Below are 27,943 nucleotides of genomic sequence, written 5' to 3' on the forward strand. Positions count from 1 at the left end.
TCTTGGTTTTATTCACAAGCAGTTGGCACAACTCGTTGCTGCCTACTTTACACTCCCTACAGTGTTTGGACACCTGTGAGTAGCCATCTGTAGAACAATTGCTAAGATGCTCTTTCAGCTGAATATTTATACACCTCCCCGTTTGTCCCACGTACACCTGCCCACAAGAAAAAGGAAATTCATAAACTACTGCGCAGGCGCATGGGACAAACCTGGACCTATGTTCAATGCTGCAAACAAAAGTCTGCGCGAGTCCTGTTTTCCTCGTCTTTGTCTTTGTGTTTTTAGCGCAGTTTTAATCGTCATTATGAATTTAAACCAACTAGCCCTACTTGGTGCTCTACTTCAGTCCTGATATGAGCCCAGCATACTTCTTCCTTGTATATATGCCTCCACAAAAGGGCATGCAACATGACGCAAAGCACATAAGTTGTACAATTAGTGGCAGCTGGCTCTTGTAACGTATGCCTGACAGAAGCCGTGTTGAACCAGTTGCTTCTGGGAAATGGCACCACTCCCATTATATATAAGTGTGTGAAGAGTTTTATTACTACAAGAGCTGCAGCAGACATGTTTTTCGTAAACACCAGACACAAATAAACAAAAAATAATTTATTCCAAAACCACACCTTGTCTGACATCACCTAGCACTGCCACTACATGGCAGCTTGATATGTGCAGGTGTTGAATTTGACAAGACCACCAAACCCAGAGAGCTACCCACTGCTCTGCACAACTACAATCTTTAAGAAACGTATCACAAACATGCACAATGTGCCCTGCTGACCCTGAACGAGCACACTGCCATTTTTTGTTCTAAGGGAACACATATTCAATGCTGTCAAATATGCCATTAGACTCAACGTACAGACTAGAAATTAACAATGAACTAAGGACTTGCAAAAAGTTGAGACACAATATCCTTCTTGTTCACTTTGCCCATAGCATTGCGTGGTATTTCCTGAACAACCTGCAGTAACACTGGAATCATGGCTGCTTCCATTCGAGCTCTGCTCCATTCACGCAACTCCTGCAGAGTCAGTTCAGCCGTTGGATCTCGCAGAGTGACTGCGCATGCCACCTTCTCACCCCAGGTAATGTCTGGCAGGCCAACCACAACACAGTCTTGGATGTCTGCAAGAAGACAGTAGAGCACTTGTCATACAGCCACATTGACAAAAGTCAAGAAATTCTTTGGGTGAGGTCCCTGGGCAGTACAGCTGCTGGGTAGGGAAAAAAAGCATCTTTATAGAACATGTTATAGCTCACTGTTAAATGTCTTTTAATATATATTGCAGCGTGATTTATAGATGTGTGGACATTGTGGAAAGTCAGCTGCAAGCGTCCAAGAACAGCGTGTACTCATATCTCGTCGCTACCATTAACACAGTGGCTTGCGTGCTTGCTTGCTTGCTTCCTTCGTCATCATCTCCTCTTCTTCACTACAACACGTATATATAAATATACATACATGGTGGTCACCAATTTGAAATAAATAAATTTTCTGTACAGAGAAAGGAAGTCATGCACAGAGTGTGCTGGACATGTCGCTACAGGAATAGGATTTTTTTTTATAAAACTACAATTTCTGCATGTGTAAACATATATTGCATATAATAAGCACACACAAAAAATTAATATTTACCACACGTTTAGCAAAATTGCAAATCTGAGCCACATATTGCATCATTTAAGACAGCTCTAGGTCAAATTTTGGTTAAATTTCAATATACTCACAGCAATGTCGCACAACTAATGAAACTCTCAACCAACGTAATGCATCTAACAGGCCCTCACTATCCACTGATATCTGCATAAATTTCCTCTTCTGTGCACAACCACTTCAGATCTATGTACTTTTTCCTGACACCTCCACTTTTTCTTTTTGTCACCTCTTTTCTAAATATGTTGGCACACGTGACACACATCCTTTCTACTTTGCTATCTGTAAGCATGATGTGATTTTCATGCTCTTCCTGATTGTTTTGTACTCCTGTTTCAGATACTCCTTGTCCACTATAATTCAATAAGACTTCACTTACAACGAACAGAAACACGTAGGGAGACGGCACTTTGGTGATTTTCAGTGTTTCAGTGCAGCATTCCTATTTTGTTAATACGTGTAGTGGTAGCTTAGCAGGTAAGTGGTAGCTTAGTAGGTAAAGCTCAAGGACATGTGTTCAGTTCCTCACAATGGCAGCGGCATTACGATGGGGTGAAATGCAAAAACACCAGTGTACTTAGATTTAAATGCACGTTAAAAGAACCCTTGGTGGTCAAAATTAATCCCGAGTCCCCAACTATGGTGTGCCTCATATTCCACAAAATCAGATACGTATTGTGGTTTTGGCATGTAAAATTTCATTCATTTTTTACAGCGAAGCTGTTAGCCTCTAGTTGGCGGGGATTTTTTGTGGCGTTGTTCAGCTCACATAAAAACATAACTTTTTTCAGCACCTTCAAAATTAAAGAAAAAAAAATTTGACAGTGGATACCCAGATAGAGCTCAAATGACAGTTAGCAATGTGGTTGTTTGGGTCGATGTTACTGCGCCCCTAATAATAGCAATTAAAAATAGTAAATATTATTAATAAATAATAATACTCCCCCACCCTAGGCACATATCTGTCACCGGTGACAAATGTAAATCTTTACGGCCTAATATCAACCCAGAAACAGCCAAAATAGACAGTGAAAATTTTATGAGAACATACCTGGCATGAGTTAAAGAAGACAAAGATGTACCAGTCGTTATAGTTAGTGATTTTAATGTAGACACCACACAAGGAGACAAACGGCAGTACTTTGTGTCATTCATCAAAAAAATGTTTGGGCTTTCATGAAGTAACGACCCAGAGCAATCAACCGTGTGGTACAGGTAATAAATGAAGGTATTACATCAGCAAATGTGGTGGTGGTGGTTGTCTAACATCGCTGTTCATCCACTTTCACAGGGATGGGATGGACGCAGAATTTTTATTTGTTAATGTCACCTATGCATCCAAAATGATGTGACACCAGGGGTGTCACATCATTTTGGATGCATAGGGATGCAATAAGTGTTCATGTAGTCAGTACCTGCAATTCGGAGTCAGTACTCCGCAATCCTTTCTTGCCCATTATATATGACTCCACACCAATGTGCTACTAACATTAATGGTAGTTCTGCAACCACAGCTGTGCACCAGATGGCACTGAGTTACGCCCACTCTGCCACCGTCCTTCTCCTTACCATGTGGCCTGACACACTGCTTAACTCTTTCCATACCATGCCCATAGGGCATTGATAGCCCACTATCGATGGTTTGAATTGCCATTTTTGAGACATTCCACGCTGCTCACGGACATGCCGCACCATCCGTCGTGAAGGACAAGAACTACAGTTTTTCTTCTTTATGTAGTTTGCTTTTTTCCGGCATGGCCTTGACTTTTGAACGCACTCCGAAGCTGCGCAATCATCTAATAGGAAAACGAAAATGTCCGCTGCCAGATGTGGCGTGCGCGCTTTGAAAGGTCGCAAATATTAGCACTATTGATATAACGAGCAGCAGCGAGTCTGAGGATGCTGCTTTTTAGTTGGACTTTGGCTCTGAGAGCAACGGCAATGCAAACCAGCCCGTAACATTGGTCAGCTTTGCTTTCTTCTTCAGGCCGTCTCAGTTTGCACTTCAGCACCAGCCTGCCAGGATGGAAACTTATAGAAACTAAGACATTCAAGTGCGACTAGAAACAAAGTAGAAACAAGAGTTTAATGCAAGAAATGCAACGTTACGCTGTGCTTTGCATTGAGGAACTGCTTTGCCACATGACACGCCCAATTGTAGTGTTTACAGTAACACAGTAACATTTTTGTCAGGAAAGTTCCGTTCAATGAAAAAGTTTGAATTTTTCAGGGATAGTGCCTATTAGATGACAGTATATTTTGAATATCTCAAAATTCCTGTTTTATGTTTTGCTTACAAGATAGAGGTGTGTCTTTACAAACTCTGTTCAATTTTATCCTGTAATACTGAATTTGGCAATTTATTTCGCTCGCATAACATATATCCCGTTACTGAAACTTGTATGAGTGAAAAGTTCATTCATTCTACTTTTTGTTGATGTATTACATAAAATATTAGGTGCAGTAGTTCCTTCAGGAAAAAACATCGAGTGTAACCTACAAAAAACACCAATTTTCCCAACGGCACGGAAAGAGTTAAAGGAGTACTGACAAAAAAAATGTTACATCTTGTTTTTTCTGTTGCAATAAGTAGCTAAAGACCCATTTGTCACAGCTGAAAACCTCGTTTGCTCGAGTGCACAATGGTGAATGATTTGGAGATGGTTTTATAGTGCCAGTCGCAGTTTTGGTTTAGAAGAGCACCATGTGAGGCAGGACCCAGAATGGTTTTCACGTAAACATAGCTGGCTGCGTGAGCACACAAAACCGTGTTCACATATTCACGTGAGCAGCACGTTGACAACTATTCTCAAAGAAGGACCCCTGGGTGCTGCTATAATCCCCTCTGGGTTGTTGTAAACATGTGTGAACCCCCCAGAATTGCATTGCCCAAGGAAGTCAGCCTTTGTACGCCCCTGCAAATCACTAAAGGAGGTATCCCCCCTTTCTGTTGAAAATGTCTGCTAGGAGAGAGCGCTCGCAAGGAGCATGGCAGCCAGCACAAACTCGTGATGCAAAGTGGCTCTTGGTTGTTTACATTAAAACCAAGTTGGTGGCGATGTCATGAGGTGCGGCGTTTTGCGTGTAGTTCTGCAACACGCACTTTCAAAGTGATTTTTAATATGTTCTAGGCTATATTACCATTGATATCTTGTAGATGGTGCCTGTGTATGGACACAAATCTATCCCACAAGTTATCTCACCTTCAAAATTTTCTGCCGGTACTCCTTTAAGGGGACATTAGACAGAGACACGATCAACTTAGGCTGACAGAAAATTGCTTCAATGCTGTATCTTTGTTCAATTTTACATAAAAGGTTGATGACCAACAGCAAACATGAAGGCCAATGTTTTGTTGAATTTTTTGCCCAAACCTTAGTGTTTACACATCAGCATGACATCATAAATTTCAAGTATTTTTTTTCATTTGGGCCTTTGTGGCACAGTAAAAGGTCACGTAACTTGCTCAGTTTATTTTATGGATTAGTTAGAACGAAAGGTAGAACATCTTCATCAATTAATAATTGACTAGAACTGCAAGCAGATGGTATCAGTATCAATGACACCACAGTGAGCTGGTGCCAGAACTGAAAACGGAACTGCCAGATGTGTCTCCCTTTAACTGTTTCGTTAGCACGAGAAAATAGTTATTTTTCCTATGTCTCGGGGAAGAAAGTTTTTGCCAGTTTGAAAAGTAGTCCAGCATGCATTGCAGCGTCCTAAATTATGCATAATGAAATGGTCTTTCCAAAAAAATATAAGTTGTAAAGCAACCAAGTTATTGTGGAATGTATAAAAATTTGAAATTGTGCAACTTTTTGTTGCCAGCTGATAAACAGAGCAATAAAATACACCATATATGCAAGAGCACTCAGAATATACATTTTGAAGATAAATGACCCAGAAATAGTATAAAGAATAATAAATGTTCTACGCAATGTTTCCATTCAAATGGGCAAAACAATCTGTACCGAGGTACTGCTTCACTGCTCGTGCAATGCGGTGAAGCATTTCTTGGTTTTCGCGAGACACAGGTGCACTCGTGCACTTTTCGCATATTTTTTTTTACCGGTATAGCCTGCTTGTGTTCCAATACAGATGGATGCCCGCGATGTGAACAACACCTATATAAATTAGATGAGCAATGAACTTCACCACTTCGTCTGTCGTCATCTCTTTCTATGAGCCACCTCTCTTTGTATAGGTTGGCGTTACAAAATGTGCATCCAAGCACATTTATTCGTATTTTTGCAGATAGTATTGAAAAAAAAAAAAGTAACGAAATCACGCACAGTCCTAAAACGTCTCGCGCCGCTCTGTAGTGCGGGGCTGAGATCTGCTCCGGCAGCCTTCTTGTCGTGAGGAGAAGCTTTGCAGCCGGGGCCAGCACATCGAGCCCCAGCGACGTATGGACCTCGCACGTAACCAGAGTAGATCTTAGATTGTGCACAAAGGTCAGCAACTACACACGCGCGGCGTAGGAGACCACTTGAGACAGTAAACTAAACCAACCCCTGAACGACTGCAGATGTCCCAGGCTGACGCAAAACATCGTCACCATCAGAGCATGAAGCTGAGGTGCTGTCATCTTCGGACTCGTAGATCGTCGTCACTAAATTCAGGCGCGATTGCAATATAGTTTCGAGCAGCACAGGGGTGCACCCATGCGCACGTAACGACGACGCCATGGGAGCGACTAGCGATGCGCGATGCAGCCCTGTGTCTGATATAACAATAGACGGAAAACCGCAGCTGCTGGAAACTGACTGAAAAGGCCAAGTCTACACGTTATATAAACACGCGGCAAACCTTCGGAAATCATTTTTGGTAGAATAAATTTTCCTAGACTCCAAACAACAGCTCTCTCGTGAATAGCTGGCATAAATTTTAGGCAATTACTACCGCTCAACACTGTCAGATTGCAAAGCTGACACCATAATTTGATATTTGACTTGCAAAAGTTCCTTTGATGACAGAACTTTGATGTTACTGGAGCATAAACCGAGCAGCATGCCTTTCACTCAAGTTCGTCAGCCAAGCGCATTTTCCCAACAACACATGCACATTGGTTCGCGCAAAGGTGTGTGAAAAATCACTATTTGCCAAAATGGGCAAATTCAAACTGATTCTGCAAGTTCAGTGGCTGGAATTACTAGTAGGACATGCTAGATGCACGAGAAACAAATTCAACATGCCAAAATCGACGATTCAAAGCATCGATCACCGGTGATCGATTTGAATAAGCGTGGCAACGAAAGAGTTAATGAATTCAGGCCTCCTCACATGCCTTACAAGCCTTTCTTGCCTTACAAAAGCGCCAGACCATGCCGGCTGCATCCGTGTGGACAGTAATAACAGATGAGAAAAGTTTACTGCATCATTTGACCGTTCTTTTTTTTCTTTTTGCATACATATTCTACATATTTTATTTTGTCTTGTAAATATATGTATGTTCTTGTCTACTGAGTCTCCCTGTCCCTCTTCCAGTACTGCTGCACATCACTAAATTTGATGTTATTCTTTGCTATGAACCCATTTCATCTTTATTAGCTGGTGATGCATTAATGGTTAAGCAGGTGCAGCCTGTATCTATCCACATTAGAGGTAGAAAAGCAGAGATCCCGCCGTCAGGTATTTTTTCTAAATATACAGCCAATGCAACAACATTCAGAATGGAGAGAAGTTTCAGAGGTAGCACTTCCTCTCATCTGGCGAAAGAAGTTAAAAAAAAAGTTGCATCTGATTTCCTGAAATGTACATTAAGAAGCCACTGAAAATTGTTATAGTAATAATAATGATAACAGCCGAGGTGTTACATGCCAAAACTATGAGAAAGTTATTCGTGCCCTGCTGCAGTTTGAGAAACACTAGCCTTAGCAACCAATCTTAGTTCTGTGAGTCCTCTGTGCGTGCAGTTCTCACTCCCTTTCTCTTTCAAGTCCCCTATTCCCTTATCCTCCAGTGTAGGGTTGCAAATCGGATGCTTGTCTGGCTGACCTCCTTGCCTTTCCCCTACTCGCTCTCTCTCTCTCTTCCTCTAACATGTTCTGATTATTGACCACATACTAAATCAGTTAAATACGAATTTGAATGCCACAGCGTACTTAGAGAGCACTTACAAGGCCATTTCGAAGGGTCACAAAAGAGAAACAGGAAGTTGAGCTGGAATGAAAGAGGGGTCTTTAGGAATGTGTGCTGTTTTTGTTTGGTGCAAAAAGATGACTTAGTAGTAGAGAAATTTGCAATCAAAGGCCAAACATCTCTTCCTCAATTCCTCTCGCACCAGAATCAGCACTGAAGCAGTGCCGTCATTGATTTCATTGCCCTCAATGAATCAGAGGGCACCATGATATGTCACAGTGAGTTCAAATGGCTGCTGCAGCATGGCCATGCAATGAAGCCCTTGCCAGGGAAGCAGGATTGTATGAGGGTCGTTCAAATCAATCCGGGACTTTTTTTTCTTTCTTGGTTTAAATGGACACCTAGGCTGGAGGTTTTGTATGAAGTAGAGACCGGCACCTGTATCCTATTACTGGTAGACGGTGCTCAATTCCCACGCTTTTAGATAGATTGTTATTCAAAATGGTGGACAACAGTGTGAACGTCTACGTGGAACAGCGTGTTCTGATGAAGTTGTTAGTGAACGGGGGCATAAAACCTGCTGAAATTTACAGAAGACTTTAGGCTCAGTACGGTACTCAGCTGCAGTAAGACATTTGAATGGTGTAAGCACTTCAAAGAGGGCCATATCTCTATTACTGCGTGATGTGCACAAGAGTTTACGGAAGAAACGTCCGGATTTGATCACAAAGGGTGTGGTCTTCTTGCAAGACAATGCACGACAGCATAATACTTAACACACATTTTAAACAATGAAGGAACATGGCTGGGAGGTATTACCATAACCACCATCAGTCCTGACTTAACACCAAGTGATTTCCACCTGTTTGGGCCCCTGAAGGAATTCCTTGGAGGAAAAAATTTCGGCACTTTTGAAGTGAAGAATGGTGTCTGACAATGGTTCTGTCGTAATAATAAATCTTTCTATGCCGAAGCATTCCAGGCGTTAGTTAAACGCTGGGATAAGTGTATAACTGTAGCTGGCAGTTATGTAGAAAAGTAAATCCACTTTCCACACTTTGAAATCTGTTCTGTTTGTTTTTTAAAAAAAAGTCCCGGACTGACTTGAACAACCCTCGTACTTCAGTGACTTCAGTCAAATGGAGCACGAAATGACCCTACATGCTCATGCGGTGGGTGTATCTGAAGGTGGACTGGCGCTGACTGCAATCGAAACCTTATGTTCGTCGATGGGGGGCAACGTATACAGCTGCCGAATGCTGTTTCTCTACACTGTATTTCATTTTGCATTTTTATTAACAGTGACTGATAGCTCTTGACCAATAGCTGCTGGTCTGGGTTTGTGATCTCCGACGTCACAAACGTCTAGCGCAGGAAATTCAAAGGAGCATCAGCACGTATCCCTCAGTTTTCGGCTATTTTCTCACTTATTTAAGCTCTGTTCGCTGTAAGAATAGCACAACTGTGATCATAATCTACTATTAAAGCTCAGCTTCCTGTTGTTCTTTAGTGTCCCTTTAATATGCTGAAACTTGTCAACTGTCATTGTTCAATTACTAATACAACCAGCAATTATGTTAACAATAATAATTGTTGGGATTTTTACATCCCAAAACCATGATATGATTATGAAAGAGGCCGTAGTGGAGGGCTCCGAAAATTTTGACCACCTGAGGTTCTTTAAAGGGACACTAAAGGCAAATATTAAGTCGACGTTGATTGCTGAAACAGCGGTCCAGAAACCTCGTAGTGCTACCTTTGTGGTCCGCATCGTGTTAGCGCACTTCAAATCACCCGCCCGAAAGCGGTCTTTCTCACGTCACTGTTGCCGTGCCCAACATTGCCCGCCTTTACTGCATGGCAGCGTGCACTGGCGGCGTGCACCATTCGGGCATCCGGCATCATCACACGCATGCGGCATGTTGTCGAACTTTCTGTCGGAGCGACTTTCATGACCGTGCAAAACACCCACGGCAGTATGCATTACCGAAACTACCACTGAGACGTGACCGCGTGAGTGAAGCCGGGCGCTGGGCAAAGCGCAGTTAGGCGAAAATGAACCTTTGAACCACGTGCACCGTTCCCCGTGGCAACGCCAAAAATGTTCTTTTTTCCATGAATCAAACAGAAACGAACAAGCAGCATTTTATTACGTCTCTTGATGCACGGAAGGTTCTTTTTTTATTGCAGCTAGTTTGATTACTAGTGATTAATTGTAGTCGGACGCTCTCACGTCATCGGGATCATTTCCAAAATTTCCCGCTCGTGGCGTGCGGCGTGATACATTTAGCTTAATTCCTCGGTAAGTAGGGCACTGCCGTTGATAATATTGCCGTTTTAGCCATTGTCATACAATGAGCTTTCACTCTGACATAAATTGTTATTTGCCTTTAGTGTCCCTTTAACGTGCACCTAAATATAAGCACATGGGCCTGTAGCATTTTGCCTGCATCGAAGTGCGACCGCCGCGGACAGGACATGACCCTGCGACCTTTGGGTCAACAGTCAAGCACCATAACCAATCGCCTCATCACTGCTTACTTCATGGAGTGCAAGGAAAAAAAAGCTAATGAATAAGTGGGCTTAGGACAGAGCCATAAGAGAGAGTAATCAATCTTATTATGTAACTGTATTGTATGTTTCCTGCTGCATGCGGAACAATATTTTCATGTTCCCAGCAGCGTTGCCTACAAATTGGGAACATTTTATAACCACATTCAAAAAGGTTTCAGAACTGTTATGACAGTGCATTGACCAAGCGGCACCAATTGCTAACACATGTCATGGGACTCAAATATGGGGGGCCTCTTTGTCAACACTTTTCTGGCAAAGAGAAGGGCTATTCTGACTGCTGTGGCACTGCGGTACATTACCCTCTACCGGCACACAACAAGGGGTACATACCGAGGTAGTGTTATGAAATGCAGATATGCGTGGATATACATCTGCGCATATCCAGAGCTAAAGCAGCCTTTCTCCTGCGTGGATTTCATCGGTGGTAGCCTCATCTTGTACAACATCTAACTACATTTCCACGCTTGTCCAAGAGGGGAAGAAGCTCGTTTTCCTTCAAAACAAAGCAAGATCACCTACTGCCGGTGATTGAACTACAGCACAATGTGGCTGGTGGTCTCATCTCCTTCCAGCAATCTGTAATCACCTGCCTAATAGAGCAAACATACTAAGTTCAGATAGCCATATTTTTTGCAGCTCATGCATGAACTTAAAGGGGACCTCGAACACTTCTTCAGCATGGTCAGAAAACGCTGCTGACTGGTAGTCGAGGCTCCTGAGAACACATGAGCTACACATTATGGCGCAGCACGTGGCCTTGAATTTAGAATTAATTCTCAAAGTCAGCCAGAAATCGTTCCCTCTTCTTTCTACAAATGATGCCATATACCCAAATTCACGGCCATCGGCTGATATGAGCATTGTGAGCTGCATATTTATCGTGGCAGCCAAGAGAGGCCGCCACGTGCCTGACCGCCCACTCGTGATCACACTGAAAGTGAGCCGCGTGTTCAAAGAAAACAAAGAAAAAGTGCTCAAGATCATGGCGCACGTGTGACGTAACTTCTTCCTCGTGCCATCCCTCCCTGCTTAGCTTCCAGTGCACTTGCCGGGACGAGAGGAGAGAGAAAGCAGTTACAGCGTGCGACAAATCTCCAACTCTGCTTGTACTTGACGGATTATAAAAATTTTTGCAGCAGTCGATTCGTGAGGCAATAACCTCCTTCAATGAAGCCATTCGATGGTTACTTGGAAAAGTGTTACAGGGCCCCTTTGCCCTTATTTCATCGTAATCCACTGTTCTGACATGTGAATACTTTCCCACTTAAACATACATAGCTATTAAATTGTCCCGAATGTTAGGCTGAGGGCTTCAGTCTCTTCTCCTTTAATGTACCATGTCCTTGGACCCTCGGTTTAACGAGCACCCTTTCGAAAGGTTCCAGGTTTCTCGGCAAAAATCTAACCACGAATATGTACTATATTCTCTGTGCACTCAGATTATCTTTCTGTTAGACCCACAAAAGACTAAGCATCTGACATCCACCACAGCAACGGCAATGCAGAAAAAATACCAAAAAACCGAATTCAAGCAACATTATTGGAGGCCACTATGAGAAGCACTAGCGTGTGGCACAACAGGTACAAAACACAAGTTGTAGCAGCTGTTTGTGCACACTAAAGCAAGATGTACTTTTAGATAGCCATCCAGGGTGTGAAAGTGCTACATTCTGTAACAGTTAGTTCACAAAGAGTTTAGTTCAGCATTAACTACTTTAAAAACAACTCAACAATGTTACCTGGATGTGCCAGAAGGTGACGTTCTACATCCAATGCACTAATCTTGTAGCCTCCACTTTTGATAATGTCCGATGACGTACGACCCAGTATCTTGTAAGCTCCATCTCTGTATTCAGCAGTGTCTCCTAAGAAACAATGATGCAAGGAAAACAATAAAGGCAATGCCCTTAAAGGGACACTAAAGAGAAACAATGAATCGGTTTAGATCGATAAATTGTGCTCTGAGAACGCTAATGTCGTTAATTTCGACATCATAGGTTTATTAATAGAAGAGAAAATCAAGTTCAAAGTTTCATTTCTAAATTTCGCGCTGCAATCTCCCCGCGTGACGTCCCGGATTTCAAAGTATATTTTTATCGTATTTTGGCACCATTGGCTCAACAAAATTACCCCAAATTTGGCATGTTGAGTCTATGGCCCCCTCAGAGGACAATTTACTTCATTTTTACCGATTAGGAACTACATAGTCCCTAGTGGGCGCTGTCAAAATGTGACGCCACGGCGAATGGTGCGGAAACTTCAAGGTGGCATCGCCACCCACATTTTGTTTTTGCGTGTTTGCTCGCTTACTAAGCGTCTTCTCGCAGCAAGCGTGGTGTTTTTGGTATCATGAAAGAGTACTTTACTAATACAGTCGAGCCCGACTATATCGAACCCGTTTATATCAAATTATCCCGTATATCGAACAATTTCTAAACACAGTAAATTTACATTGAGAATATATAGCAAAAGTTACTGTTACATCGAACGAAAATAGCAACGACAACCGACATATCAAACTCCATGTACCTCAAAAGTGCCCCGGCAAGTTGACTTTCCCTCGCGGTGGCGGGGAAAACTGCCGGCGCCACCCTAGAAAAAGTGGTTTAGACCCAGCTGTGCACGGGCGAACACCCCCCTGCAAAAAATGATCCTGGCCTGCTCGCAGCGCTTACGGCCAATCAGAGGCCGTCGTGCTTTCTCTGAGGCGCGGAGATGGTACAAGTGAGCGCCATTTTTGCTTTCTTTATGCTTGCGTGCCTGCTGCTGCCTCTTTTCCTCGAGTCCTCATTCAGCGTGGTCCATGCTGGTGGTGTTGCCTGTTGGCGCTCTGTGAACTTTCTTGGCGCACTGTCGTCACAAGAGGCAGAATTTGCCCTTCGCCGCGACACTCGAAACCAGAAATCAAGTCAAGCGCGGTGAGAAGTCCGACGACGCCGCCGCGTACGGATCGACATTCGACGATTTCGTCAGTGCGGACGATGATGTCGCCATCATGGGCCAGCTACAAGATGAGGACTATGTTGCAGACGTCGTGCCGACCACGAGCCAAAGCGACAGCAATAAGGAAATTGACGATGGCCCGTTGCCTACATCCTCCGAAGTGATTAGTGCACTTGCGTTGGTCCGGCGCTATTGCGTGGATATGGAAGGCTGCTCCAACTCGTTGGACAACATGGAGGCATGCATGCTGTCGCAGGCAACGAAGTCGTTGAAACAGTAGAAAATCCAGGACTATTTTGTTCCAAAGTAGGGCACGCAAGTAAGCCACCATATTAATAAAGTACTTTTCTTATTGGTATGTGCCTTTGTGTCATCAAATCCTATAGCGGGCCTATATCGAATTATGCCATATATCGAACTAATGAACGTTTTTTGGCGAGTTCGATATACCCGGGTTCGACTGTATGAGAAAAATTGTTTTGCTCTTTAGTGTCCCTTTAAGATGCATATGAAATCATAGAGCACACTAAAAGCAGCAATAGCTGCTATTTTCACAGTGAACAGTCTATTACCTATAAATACCTGCAATCAGACACTGCGTGCATCCTAACCTTGCCACATACAACTGCAACACAATGCAATGTCAATGGCATGAAGTGGATGCTCTAATTCAATATAAAGTATGCCTGGCATTACTTTTGTACAGTACAACAAAGTTACAATTTTAAATATGTGCACTGCATCTACAGTGTCTGAAGTGGGAGGCACAAGTGTTGATGCCCGTTAAGCCTGCAGGGTGGCCCTCCTTCACAGATTGCCTTGACAAGCACTGCTAGGTCGTGCAAGTAACCACCACCCCTCACACCTAGCACGCACTGCTCTTTTCAAACAAGTAAGTATGATGCTTCAGGTCACAAGATGTTTGTTTGGAGTACTACAGTGCTGTTTTCAGTACATCAAAAGAAGCCTCTTGGTCACATTACGACTAGTATACTTTGCCTTCAAAACTAAATATGAGCCCCGATATATTAACTATTTTTAAGAATAGCATGAAACACACTTTCAGTGTTTTCTGAATTTGTACTGTGCAGTCTACAGGGTGTCCCAGCTATCATGCAGCAGGATTGAAAAAAAGAGGAACGGCGTTACGCGAAGCAAACCTACTGCATATTGCTCCTAGTACACTGGAGTAGCCACTGCTATTTTTTTCGTTAATGAGGTTTAATTAATGAGTCATAATTATATTTGTAACTCAAGAACTACTCACCTAATTGTCAAAATGTCAATGAGGCGCATGTAGGCATGTTCAAATGGCATCCAACTGTGCTACTTTCAACAACGTGCTAATTGCGCGTTAATTTTTTCAGCTTGATCAAGAAAGCCCACGAAATATGAAAAGTGCACGTGACTAGACTGTTGCACGCGTCGGGAACCAGCGCCCTCAAACAGGCTTCCTATGAGGTAGACAGTATCAAGGAAAAAATGCAGAAAGAAAAAAAAAAACGCATCACCCTATCTGCCACTCCCCGGCCTAAGAAATGCACCGCTTGGTTTTACAGAGTCAGGCCGTAATCAGAGCACCTGCCGCATTATCAATGAGAACAGTCGGCCGTGAGATATGGATTATTGCAGCGTACTATTGAACGGAATGAATCCCAGCGAAATTTCACGCATATCGTTGGCGCCCGATCTGTGCCCTTGCCAAACTGCGGAAAGCTGTCTCTCGCAACAGACAACAGGCAAAACGGTTGTTTGTAGTAAGCTTATTTAAGGGCGCTGGTTTCCTTTGCGGGTGGGAGCGTAGTCACGTGCTATTTTTCATATATCGCGGGCTTTCTTTATCAGCCGGAAAAAATGAGCACGTAATTAGTACGTTGTTAAAAATTGCGCAGTTAGATGTCCTTTGAACATGCCTACATACGCCTCATTGATATTTTGACAATTAGGTGAGTACTTGTCGAGTTACAAATATAGTTATGACTAATTAATTAAACCTCATTAACGAAAAAAATAGCAATGGCTACTCCAGTGTACTAGGAACAATATGCAGTACGTTTGCTTCGCGTAACGCCGTTCCTCTTTTTTTAAATCGTGCTGCATGATAGCTGGGACACCCTGTATAAATAAAAATAAATGTCAAGGCTCATGCTTACAAGTGTGGACATAAAGCGCATAGTAATTAAGACTTCACAGTAACTTTGTTCAGCTCTATACCAGGGGTGGAAGCGGGCTTCAGTCTTTTTGGAGCAGCTCAGGGAGCAGTAATAATGCTATTTTGGAGCAGCTTTAAAGTGGTAAAAGAGGAGTTTTGGAGTAGCTTTGGTGCATCAAAAGGTCTGTTTTGGAGCAATGCAAGTTAATTTTGGAGCAGATGTCTAGGGTCAAACTTCACGGTTGATTGAAACTTGTATTTCTGGTAAACATGAAATTCTACTGATTTTTTATTAAACATTCAATACTGATGAACCGACCAGACTTACCACAATTATATATATGTATATATACATAATCCCATCTCCGTCGCAAGAAGCGTGCATTCTATAACATCCCCCCCACGTGCGAGGCCTGCCTTCGATTGCTCCTCAGAGAGGAAACGCCCCAACCGTCTTTCTTAAGGAGCATGAAGGGATGCCAGGGGAGGGGTGGATGGGCTGCGTCGCTCGAGCAGCAACTGCGAACTTTGATCACAAAGGCAAAGTCGGTGGCGCTGGCGAGTTCACTATATCGGCAAACATCAGCAATCGACCCGCTTAATGTTGCGACAACAAACAGCACGAAAACCACTTCGCTCCCTTCAGCGGCTGTATTCCTTTACACCAGTGTTTTATAGAAGTATGCGAGATCGGATCCAAAAGAGTTAGCTGCTGGCTTTACTTCTCATAAAATTACAATTTCTTGCTATCGCATTCATTGCTTCACCCTTACGGCGAAATTGATTTTTTTGTGCCATCACCAATGTCACGGAGAGTGCGCCAGGTGATGATGGCAGGAGATCTCTCGGGCGTGCGACGTCACGGATTACAGTGGCACATGAAGGCACCGAAGACCACCTGGGAGCAGTTTCGGTGTAATAATGTGTTTTGGAGCAGGATGGTGCAGCAAAAGCGTATTGGTGCAGCACTTCCACCCCTGTATACACACATCACTTTCTTTCACAAGTTGTTTCATAGCTATACAAAAATGGTAATATCAAGAAGTGATCATTTTCAAGCAGAAATATGCAAAAAAATACGTAGGCTGCTTACGAGTTAGAGATCATGGAAGTTGAGAAGAGTATAGGTTTCGAAGAGTAGCTGCTCTACACTGTATTGTGAGGCATCATGGAAGTATGTGTGATAATCTAGGGAAAAAGAGCCCATGCATCCTTAGGCCAGAAAAGCGCTTTAACTTCAACTATGGGCTATGACTTACAAGCAATTTTTTTCTGAGGAGCAAGCTAAAATGGCAAGCATAGGGCTGTCCATAAAAATACTGTTTAGGTATTCAATCCAACATAATTTGATTGTTTCATCTGCTTTATGAGGAAAGAGAAAATACCCAGCAATAAGATGGAAAGTATAAATCTATTTACAAAAATTAATTGGCAGGTCTTCATTCCAAACACCATAAGTTAGAAATGCTTGAATACCAAGATGTATGTAAAAAAAATCAGCTCTTGTTGAACTGAGTAGCACATGTGAGGTGTAGCTGTGATACCTTGATTTAACTTATTCTGTCATTCATGTAAAGCAGGTTATACATTGTGCTACAGGAAATCAACCATTTACACACTCTCCATACTCGAAAATTCAGCTTAACTGATTTCATCATTAACAAGAGTCTACTGTATATTTTTACTTGCACTGAGATAGAACCTAAGTGAATACATACAGCCAAGGAAACTGTAATTGTCAAATGCATCATATACTTTCCAGATTATTGAATATGCCTTTGACATTGTCTTTTCTAACTTTTTTTTTACTGTATTGAGATGCAAAACATCAATTTGTTCTGAAATCGTACAGCATCACAGCACAACTACTACAGAATGATATATAACTAGGGTGTGTAAAAAAACAAATTTTATAATAGTTCCTCACCACTTTAAAGATGGTTATAGAAACACTAGTTTAATAAATAGCAGACCTCCTCATAAATGCATATCACGTGCAAGATGCCGATGCATGCCAAATCACACAAATAATGGCAGAAACAGTTCATTAGACATACCAGTTTTGAACCAGCCATCACTTGTAAAGGCCTCTTTAGTAGCCTTTGGCTTGTTCCAGTATTCCTTGAAGACGTTTGGCCCTTTCACAAGAAGGTCACCAGATTCATTTTCACTTCCTTTGACAACTTTGGTTCCATACTCGTCACCGGTTAAGATCACATCATAACCTGTTGCGGCATAGGCATTTGGCTTTGCAAGACAGACTTTGACACCTGGAAATGGCTTGCCTACAAATCCTGCAAAAGATTACAGAATTGATGTAGACAAAAAAAGGTTGTTAAAGAAACTATATTCAAGGACCTTGTGGAGTGCCTACCAGGTTTTCGCGTTCCGTGAAGAGGATTTGTGAGTGCCATCCCAATTTCTGTCATTCCGTAACGTTCCAGTAGTGTATGGCCAGTTATTTCTTTCCAGCGTTCTAACACAGGAAGCGGAAGTGATGCTGACCCACTCACCATCAACCTATCAGATAAAACAATAACAATCCATAATACCTGGACATTGCAAGCATCTTACTCAAGTATGTGCCAACTTTTCATTAAAACTAGTCAGCTAACAAAGTGAATGCGATTTTTTTGTTGATTATAGAAACCTAATGTTCAAGACTGTCAGGTTGAAATTAAGCTATGGCCTATATGTTGTGATGGTATGGCATATTACCTAAAATTTGCATACCATATTCTTCAGCTATTCTACTAGCCTTAAAGTGCAATGAGTCAAATTCTTGCATTCATTTTAATTAGCAAGTACTCCTTCCCCTCATTTCTGTAGGCCAAGATGCTGAACTGGCAGAAAAAGTGATCTGTGGCCAGCTCCCCTGAAGGGCAACCAGTTTCAACGTTTCACTATGGCATATGCGACGCTGGAGCTGCCAGTGCCTCTTCTTAGTGCTGTTTCCAATCATACTACAACTTAACGCTACGATACAAAGCACTTTCTTGCTACATAGTCAAAATGTCTGAAGTGGACAAATGGTCTGGTGCTCATTTGTCAAGTTAGTTTAAATAAAACAACCCACATGCGGCAGTCTGTCACTGAACTTGAGCTTTGAAAACCGTATGTTTTTCATATGGTACGCTATAAACAAATTTGCTTGACTTTATGTTAGAGTAACCAGAGTCAAAGTTTAGCTTTATGCTAGAGTACGTATCTAAATTGAAGTGCTTGAGGAAGGCAAACTCCAAGACTATAACATTTGCCAGATGGTCATATCAAGCAAAAAAAAAGAACAAAAAACCAAATAAGGCACAAAAAATTATTGCAGGCTTAACCCTTCACTGCACCTTATTGCATTTACACAACATACCAACAAATGGCAATCAAAAAAAAAAGAAAGGCCGTTTGGAGCTGCCTGTACATATTGTTGCATTTCCACAACATTGCTTTGCAAAACGCGCCATCTTGTGCAGATATCTGTGCTTATCCCATGCAGCTATTCCCAAAACATCCACGGCGGATGCTCACGTGCATAGATACAGATAAGCTTAGCCAATTAGTTAATTAGCCAATTAAGTTTAGCCAATTAGCTGGAAAATTTCTTACGCTCTGCTACACATCCTCCTGATTGTGTAGATTCCAAAAAACACTGTCATCTCAGAACAGTTTGCTCCTGGCAACGAAATGTTGCTATGTTGCACAAACGCAACATGTACATAGAGTTTGCTGTTCTCAGAAATGGAAATGTGCCCTAAACGCTTCTATAGCCGAGTAATTCATTTTGATAATGAAGACTGGGAGTGACGACGACCCCGAGTGTAAGTCCATTTAAATTCAACATGTGTGCAGCATGTCTTCAGGTCATATGCCCAGATGTTTTAATAGGAATTAGGTGTGTTTGCGCGCTACTGTGTCGCTTCATCTCGGGTGTACCCTTACGTCTGTGCTTTTATCTTCTAAATTTTGGGCCATACGGCTAAAACACTGTGCATGGTGCTGTTGTTTTATTACACGCTCCGCTCTGCCCGCACTTCAGTGTCCCAGCCTCTCGTACCATTGTGCTTCTCTTCCTCTTTCCACCTCGACAGGGCGCAGAATAAAAGTGGTTATGTCTGCTTTCAAATTACACAGGCTGCCTATTTAATCTAAGGCTGCGTTTACCTCTGTTTTGCCACAAATTTTATTCGCTTTGTTACGATCTGTTTCCCCCTTCAAATGTTCAACCTTATGTGGAAAAGTACTGTAAGTTTCCTGAATGCACTCGAATCTGCATGATCTACGGCTAGAAGTGTGGAAACCAGCTTTGTTCAACAAGCAAGAGCAATTGCTTTCATTTGTACCACACAACATGAGTGCACCCACTCATTCTCATGTGAAAATAAATATTTGAGTTAGAATCGCACTGAGCATCTTTCCCCTGCAACTTGTTCCTTATTTGCTTGTTGCAAATATGCAACATCCCTTTTTTTTCTGCTAATAGAACCTCTAAAAATCCACGAAAGTTATTTTCGATGGTAGTACAGCTACTGCTATGCTTCCATGCAACTCCATGAATAATATGACGACGAAACAAAATATTGTGCAGTAAAGGGTTAATAACTAATCCTTAGAATACTGAGTGCCCAAGCTCAATGCTAATATTGGGAATAAAATGACATGAAATAGATGCCACTGCAAAAAGATTGTCTGTACCTGATTTTTTGTGTGCAAGCTGCACGGATGAATTCTTTGCTTCTGGAGAAGGGAGTACTGCTTGAAAACATTTTGTCATAATGCTGTATGAGCTTTGCATAGATTGTTGGCACTGCCATATAAACATTGATTCGAGGCCCTCTTGTCGGAGGTTCAATGAGATAGTTCCATACCTGTAAAACAGTTGCTATCTGCAGAGCGAATGTTAACCTGCAGCTCCGACATTACACACTCACAGGACACCATACATCAAGGTCTACATAATAATATTAAAAACCTTAGGGTTTCTATATTATGAAGCAGCACTTGTTATAAATGCTATTATAGTGCAGAACTCCACGTTAATTATGACCACATAGGGTTCGTAATCATGCACAGAAATCCTGGTGCACAGGAATGTTTGAATTCAACTCTAAGCAGTCATGGATATTCATTAGATGGCCAATGCAAATGCAGTATGAATATTCTGCGTAATTGTAAGATACCAGCGAATGAGCAGTGGACACTTGAAGGGGTTCACTAATGGACCAACGGTTAGCAGACACATCTGTTGACCATCTAAACAAACGCTCAGTTTCAGCAAAAATGTGACCAGTCACCTGATGCACATTTAATTTATGCACCACAAGATGTAGATTTAACATGTTTCCACTAACATGGATGAGCTAAATTCAACCACATGCATGCACTACTTTGAAACAACATTCCCAGCTATACTTTGCATGCAATGATATGCTGATGCTGGACCACATATTTGTGCCAGGATTAAAAAGAAAGGGGGGGGGGCAACGTTTTACTAGGGAATTTTGTCAGTTGTAATATAGGTGTATACTGCATAGAATCAAGCTGATAAGGCTACAAGTATCACTAGAGAACGGTTACTTTAATGTTGCTGCCATTTTAATAATACCTCAGCTTTATAAAAAGGCATGCCATTGTGGTGCTTACCCTGCAGTTTGAGAATGCATGTAAAATATGCAGACGCAGCTTACACTGAAATGTCCTATAATTTTTCACTGGCAGGTTACAAGGGAAGAATATTACTTTCTAATATCTACATTCATTTTTGCTTAATTATTTGAACCGATACTTATGACTGTCCCCCAGATGTCTTTCGGAACCCCCTATGAGGACATCAACAACTATTCTTTGCATGACCATACAGACATCCCTGTAACAAAATGTTAGCATCTTAAGTAAATGTTTTTAACACATTGGAATCACTAAAACTGAAGCATTTTTCTGCACTTTCCGAGTGAGTGGGGAAGTGTTCCATTTTCTTTTTTAGATGCCAAATATAGTGCTACCTGTTGCTAAGTTGCTTGTCAAGACAGAAAAACAGAAGTGGCAGACAAGCTAAGTATGGCCACAATGTACAATAGTGTGAGAGTAGAGTGTGTCTATTATTACATGTTTGGTAAAGTAAACTTCACTATTGTGTAATGTAGAAGGTAACTAGCCTTTGGAATTCCCATGCTTCACTGCCTGCAGCTAAAGCTGGGCTTGCATTGAACCAGATTTACAGAGCTCCATCCAGTAAAGATAATGCAGTCACCTTCCAGAATTTTTGGAATACGAAAAGTTCCTGCACAAGGACCATCAGCATCTCTGGGTCTATACTTTCAAATGAACCATACTATTTTCTATCCTTTTCACCTCTCGTCATTAGCATGGGGATGGCTAATAACCGGGACCATCACTGGGATTAGCCAGACAGCACGAAACAAGAGTGGAATGGAAAATTAAATGTTACAAAATGTGGGGCCCCATCACATGCACATTGGGCACTACATGCATAGCTGTCGAGCACAGTATCTTAGTGCTTGTTTATAAGGTATGTACGTGCCTACGAGGGCACCACATTCTCAGTATACACAATATGCATATGCCAAATTTATTACTTTGAAAGTCTCCAAAGTGCCTTTTCCTCTGTTCCTCTGAAAGTCTCCAAAGTGCCTCTGTTTCCTGCCGCAGTATTATGCTGCCAGGTGTGTCAGCGAAAAATCACTAAGGACAATTGTGCTAGATGCAATGATGTATTAGTCCTTGCATAAACATAGAAGACCGTTAGCCTGATGTATAGATATTACAATTTGCAACACATAAAGATACAGTTAGAAGTATGGAAGGCTGGTGGTAACTACTTGTGGTGCTGTATTTGAACTAAATGGCCACCACTTTTATATCAATGGCTAGGTAGAATGCGGCCACCCATCTAATCACAACTTAGCACTCTTCGTCTAACGACAGCATAACAAGGTGCCATCAGAAGTCATGGAGGGAAGAAATGATGGTGTGGCAAGGTTGCATTTAAAAAAATGTGCTCAAAGCCCCACATCTTTTTCATAAAGGAGCACTGGAACTAACAGTCCAGACAGCCACACTGCTACAGCAACCAAGCGTGAATTGCCTAGTCATGTGGGAGCAAGCAAACACAGGCTGCACAGACTATTGTGCAGCCATTGGAAAGTGTGTAGTTGTATTGCAGTGGGGACAAGCAGTAGATCTACATGCAACACCTGCAGTGTGCAGCGTACATTCGTAGAATATTTGCTTTGACAACACACCATACAATTGCAGCATCGCAACTTAAACCTTTGTAGCACATTATAGGTGAGGAAAGCCAGAGAAGCCACAAGAAAAAGTGAAACAGGAAGGTTAGAAAAAATATGCAAAAAGTGGCAAGATCTTTTACATCCAGCTTTAGAAAAGTGATGACGGGGCCTCTGATACTTCATTTCGTTCATCCATGTTGCTAGCACTACTTTTCCTAGCTGCACTATTGGTATTCTGTAAAAGTACAGGCCTGAGTAAATGACAGTGGATGCCTCCAGCCTAAGTATTCATGTATCATACTTTTTCAAACTATATTACAAATGCACTGGCTTCTGGCGTGTACTTACACCAACCTACAATGCTGCGCTAGCCAAAAGGTGGTGCAACTGTCTCTCAAGTTTATGCCAAGGTAATTGACATCAGTTTATTAGCTTTTACAAAAATGAGGTGGCACTAAACAAGGCTAGCCTGCCTGTTTTATCCTCTAATTCAGCGCACCATGCATTTTCCATCCCATGAGCAATCGCTAATGCACAAGTGCTTGAGTACCCTCTTGAGTGTTTAAGCCCAGACAGAGTTATGCTTGCTTTTGGCAACCTTCACAAAACAAGAGCACATGAAACTTCCACTCAGAATCCTTATTAATCTCCCATATACATCTTCTGTCTTCTAGTCTAGTTTTCAAGTAAGTCACAAGTAGCTGAGCTATGTTCTTTTATGACTTTTGTCACTTCATGAAAAATTGATGGTTCATCATAAAAATAGGATCTGAGCAGACTTCTTTTACACATAAAGTTAACAGTGAAACCATAAATACCTGCAAAAGTTTCCAGATTCTTTAGTTGAAACTAGACTCTTCACAAAGATCATTCACAAGTGCAGAAGTTAACCCAAGAACTGTTTACATATGAAGAGACTGTTATATTTACATGTTGGTAGCTGTTATCAGGCACTCTGAAAAAATGTTAATCCTGGGGTTTTCACATGCCAAATTAAAGACGATTCTGAGGCACACCATAGTAGCAAATTCGGGATTAATTCTGACCACCTGGCATAATGTGCACCTAAATCCAAGTGCATGTTTCTGCATTAGGCCCCCATTGATGTGTGGCGACCCTGGCCGGGAATTGAACCTGCATCCTTATGCTTCGCAGAACACCACAGCTGCTAAGCCACCACAGAAAAGCAGCCACACTACTAAAGACCATTGAAACTTTGTGTTAACCTGAACAAAGCACTGCCTTGATTCATGCACTGTCCTGCATGTGAGAATTACGTTTGTAAACATACTGGGTCACTATAGAAGATTATGGGCACATGAGTGTGCCTTTCTGTACTCCCAAAGCTTGTTGGCTTCATTTATGAGCCTCACCAGTATATATACAGAAGTTCCACTCTCTATATTGAAAGTAACAACCAGCTAACTTTATTTGCTCACCTGTGCAGGCATTTTTAAAAATAAACTCTGAACGCACCAAAGATCGGATAGTGGGAAGATGCAGCATAGTGTGGAATAAGCGCTGAACAGCTGATGCTGTAGAACTAAGACAAGCGACAGGTTCTAAAACATGCTGTTGCATCAGGCGACCTTTGTGCTAACTTTTGATCTCGTGTTTATAGAGTGTACTAAATGAATTATCACACTCAATACGACTTGCAACATGGCAGCGTGTGGCCGAATGAGATCGAAGCTTGCACACAACTTCCACTTTCCCTTATATCCACAGCTAAGTGCTGTTTTTTAATTCACAATCACCCAGGAATGAGAGGAGCATGTTTAGTTGGAGAAATGAGCGCAAGTGAAAGCTATGTGCAGTCTTGGAACACGTTCGGCCACACGCTCTCACATTGCAAGTCAGAATGAGCATGGTTGTAGATACGTATATTTTAATGGTATATGGGCAGCACAGATAGAAGACAACACATGACAAATGCAAATGTGTGCACTTGCAATTGCACCTGTCCTTTTCTGCACAGTTCCATCTGCATTCAGAATGTTCCTAGTGAGCAAGATTTATGCCAGTGAACTAAAATGTTCAATGCACTTAATGCACTTGGAGCAAGGCCTTGTGCACAGTGGTGTACTTGACCCATAGAATGGCACAGTGAAGACAGGACAATTAAAAACAAGTGCACATTTAACAGCCTCAATGCCCAGATGCATTGAATCTTGGCTTAATAAATTGTGTTTTATAAGGCGATATACAGAGATAAACTTAATGCTGGTTATAAATAATGGTGCCAACGCAATACTCCAATGTGCTCAATCTTAAGTCCAACATTACTAATATGCTATAACTTTTTTTGTTGACACCACATATGTGTTACCAGTACGACGTTTCAAAAATGTCAACTTACATCAGCAGCGTCAAACTTGGGCAGCATAACACACGTGCTTCCAGCGTACATGGGAGCCACCAAAGCATTCACTATGCCATGTGTGTGATGTAGAGGTAATGTGTGGAGTACAGCATCCGACGAGCTGAATTCCCATGCACTGATTATTGCCGAAGCTTGGACAAACAGGTTGTTGTGGGTTGTGACGACACCCTTAGGTGGTCCTGTAGTGCCACTTGTGTACAGTATTTGGGCATCCTTGTGTTTTAGTCGCTTCCACTCTTCGGTTTTCTGCAAACAGATTTAAGTGGCAGCGCTACACAAATGTCTACACCATACCTACCTGTTTCGATGCTGTGTACGTTTCCTTTTTCACCTCTTCGTCGAGTACCACCAAAGGTAAATCTAGCTCTCTTGCTATGGGCTGCAAATGGTCAGCATATGTTTTTGTGCTCACGAGGAGCGAGCTTTGAGAATCTCTTATGTAATACTCTAGAACTGAACGTGGTAGATTCCAGTACAGCGGTACGGCAACATTACCACCTAACCAACAAGCCCACTGAGCAATAACATAAGATACTGCATTGGGACACAGAAACGATATCCGCTCTTTCGTGGAGCCCTTAAGTACGTCGTCAATGTGCGCCTGCAAAGAAGTACTACTAGCCAAAAGGTTCGAATACGTATACGTTCCTTCGACATCCACTAGTGCCAAACGATCTTGATAAGTGGCAGCCCTATTAAATACAGACTCAAAAGGTGGCGGGAAACTATGAAGGGACCGCCGGGGCCACCGTGGCCGAGGCAATCGCACACGGTGCAGTAAGGCAGCTCGAACTTTTCCTAGTGCTAGCGTCATCGTTGGAACATACATGTCGCAAGTTTCCTCAAAGTCAAGTCCGCTCCAACGTCTATGAAATCAACGAGCGCATATAATACTCAAAACAGAACTTTCGGTAAACTCTGTAGAAACACTCGCGACTTCCACAGCGCCATATTTAATTAAGCGTGAGGCAGCGTTGCCAGATTGGAAAAGGGCTTCGACACCAACCCCAGAACAAAATTTCACCAGATTTCACCAACACTACAAAATGGCGACTATGACGTCATTTTTTTTTTCTTTTTAGCGCTTTACTTTGCAAAAGCCCTGCCCCATAGCAAATATTTTTGTTGTTTATAACGATATTATTACAAAGGAGAGTGATTTGATTATTTCTGCACTTTTCTTTTTTTTTGGGGGGGGGGTGTATTCAACCATACTTTATGTATGTTCGTGCGTGCGTTTGTATGTGTGCGTATATATACGCAAGCAAAATTGAAAATTTTCAGGGGGGTTGAATCCCCCCCCCCCTCCCCGGCTACCCCCTGATGTCTACGCCTGCCTACTTGTCATTCGCCGTCCCGTCGGTCCCGTCTTGGATGCGCTATGCCTTTGGAAGCTATAAATTACAAGCGAGCCCGCCGTGCAACCCATAACAATTGCGTCTGTTGTAGTCATGCATGCATAAGCGTGTACAAAAATGACCCCTCAATGCTCCAACATATCGTTACTTCGGGGTTTTCCGTCCATGCTGAAGAGTGTATATTGGAAAAATATTTGGTATTTCGAACAGACACTATTCGATTCGAATGCCGAATCGAATATAACACTATTCGATTAATTATTCGAAATTTTCGAATATATATTCGCACACTCCTAGAAACAGGAAAGGAGGTTCTTGGGTGGCCCACCCAAGGATGGTAAAAAAGATGCTGGAGTGGAAAAGCCGAACGATAAAACGTCAGCTAAGAAAAAGTAGCAAGTCAGCTGTCACATATGCTCTTAGTTTAAAACCAATTAGCTTACCCTTACCCACGGTGACACCGTGCCCTTACCATCTCGTTTTCTCTTCGTATGACGAAGCCAGTGCCCACAAACCGACTTCAGTTATTTAGCCCTGTTTACTATTTTTATCCACTTAGCGCGTGTTAAGGGCCCAAAAACTATAAAGAAAACAAGAGGTAAAAACAAGGTTGGTTTTGAACACGAACTTCGATAGCTAATTATTCCGGACAGATACTTCCCAACGTGCCACTGTGTTACTGGCTTCCTTATCAAAGCCTTGGCGAGCTTTACATACTCATTCGGATATATTACTTTCCTCGTAACCAACCTACGACTAACCTAGCATTTACGTCACCAGAACAAGGGCATTTTCTAATTGGATATCAGACGTACGAGAAGGTTTTCAGGTAAGGTATGTCCAAACGCTGGCTTCACATTTGCTCCTACGAAGTTTCGATTGCTTCCACTCTAGAATTTTTTTAACCTCCTTAGAGCCCGTCGCCGTCTAGAGCCATAAAGGTGGATATGCATAAAGAAGGAGAAGGAGAAAAGAAACTTCATTACTGAAGACATGTGGAACGAGCGGGGTGGCGTCCAGCAGGCCCGCGAACTGTCCCGCGACCTTCACCACACAATCGGCCTGCTCGGCCGGCTTTGGTTTGAAGGTTTGTAGATTTGAGTGCAGCAAGAAACTGGCACTACTCGTGGGATGTGGATGAAGGACCAATAAGTTGTCGACAACAACGCGGTGTAAATAAGAATAATTGTAGTGACAAGCCATTCCTCAACATTTTTCACCACTTTTCACCAGATTTTGTCTGGTGTAGCCGTTCTGGCACCTCAACACCAGCAGCTCCCAATTTTCACCAGATTTTCCCAATCTGGTGCCGAATTTCACCATCTGGCAACGCTGGCCGTGAGGAATGCCCTCTACTCGGCAGTTTCGTAAACGCTAACTTCGTGCTCATCATGTCTTTAAACCACGAGCGGTACTTCACTATATTTACCATCGATTTATACCAAAGTAACATGCAAGCCTACGCACTTAAAAAAAAAATTAGTGGGCGATTTGAAGACAAAAGCCATTCGGTGTGGCTATTTTACGCCGCAAAGACCTACGTTTGCA

The 27,943-nt window shown here is 42.3% G+C and overlaps 1 protein-coding gene across 1 annotated transcript; it reads right to left on the reverse strand.

Annotated features, from left to right (window-relative positions):
• Positions 1–597: 597 nt before the first annotated feature.
• On the reverse strand, positions 598–25,991 carry LOC119375532 (malonate--CoA ligase ACSF3, mitochondrial). The gene is made up of 7 exons (XM_037645729.2): positions 25,336–25,991; positions 25,014–25,283; positions 20,100–20,272; positions 17,788–17,933; positions 17,471–17,707; positions 12,058–12,183; positions 598–1,134 (listed from the first exon to the last, which is right to left on the reverse strand). The coding sequence occupies exons 1-7, from the start codon at positions 25,864–25,866 to the stop codon at positions 890–892; spliced, it is 1,728 nt and encodes a 575-aa protein (XP_037501657.1). The 5' UTR covers positions 25,867–25,991; the 3' UTR covers positions 598–889.
• Between the last annotated feature and the right edge of the window lie 1,952 nt (positions 25,992–27,943).

The sequence above is a fragment of the Rhipicephalus sanguineus genome, chromosome 1, assembly GCF_013339695.2.
Source record: "Rhipicephalus sanguineus isolate Rsan-2018 chromosome 1, BIME_Rsan_1.4, whole genome shotgun sequence".
NCBI lineage: Eukaryota > Metazoa > Arthropoda > Arachnida > Ixodida > Ixodidae > Rhipicephalus > Rhipicephalus sanguineus.

Excerpts from the sequence above, each read along its gene's own strand:
- LOC119375532 (XM_037645729.2), bottom strand. The coding sequence starts at position 25,866 with ATGTATGTTCCAACGATGACGCTAGCACTAGGAAAAGTTCGAGCTGCC. Across the intron at positions 20,273-25,013 it reads CCAAGTTTGACGCTGCTGAT|GTATGGAACTATCTCATTGA; the intron begins GTAAGTTGACAT and ends ACTGTTTTACAG. Across the intron at positions 17,708-17,787 it reads TCACGGAACGCGAAAACCTG|GATTTGTAGGCAAGCCATTT; the intron begins GTAGGCACTCCA and ends AATCTTTTGCAG.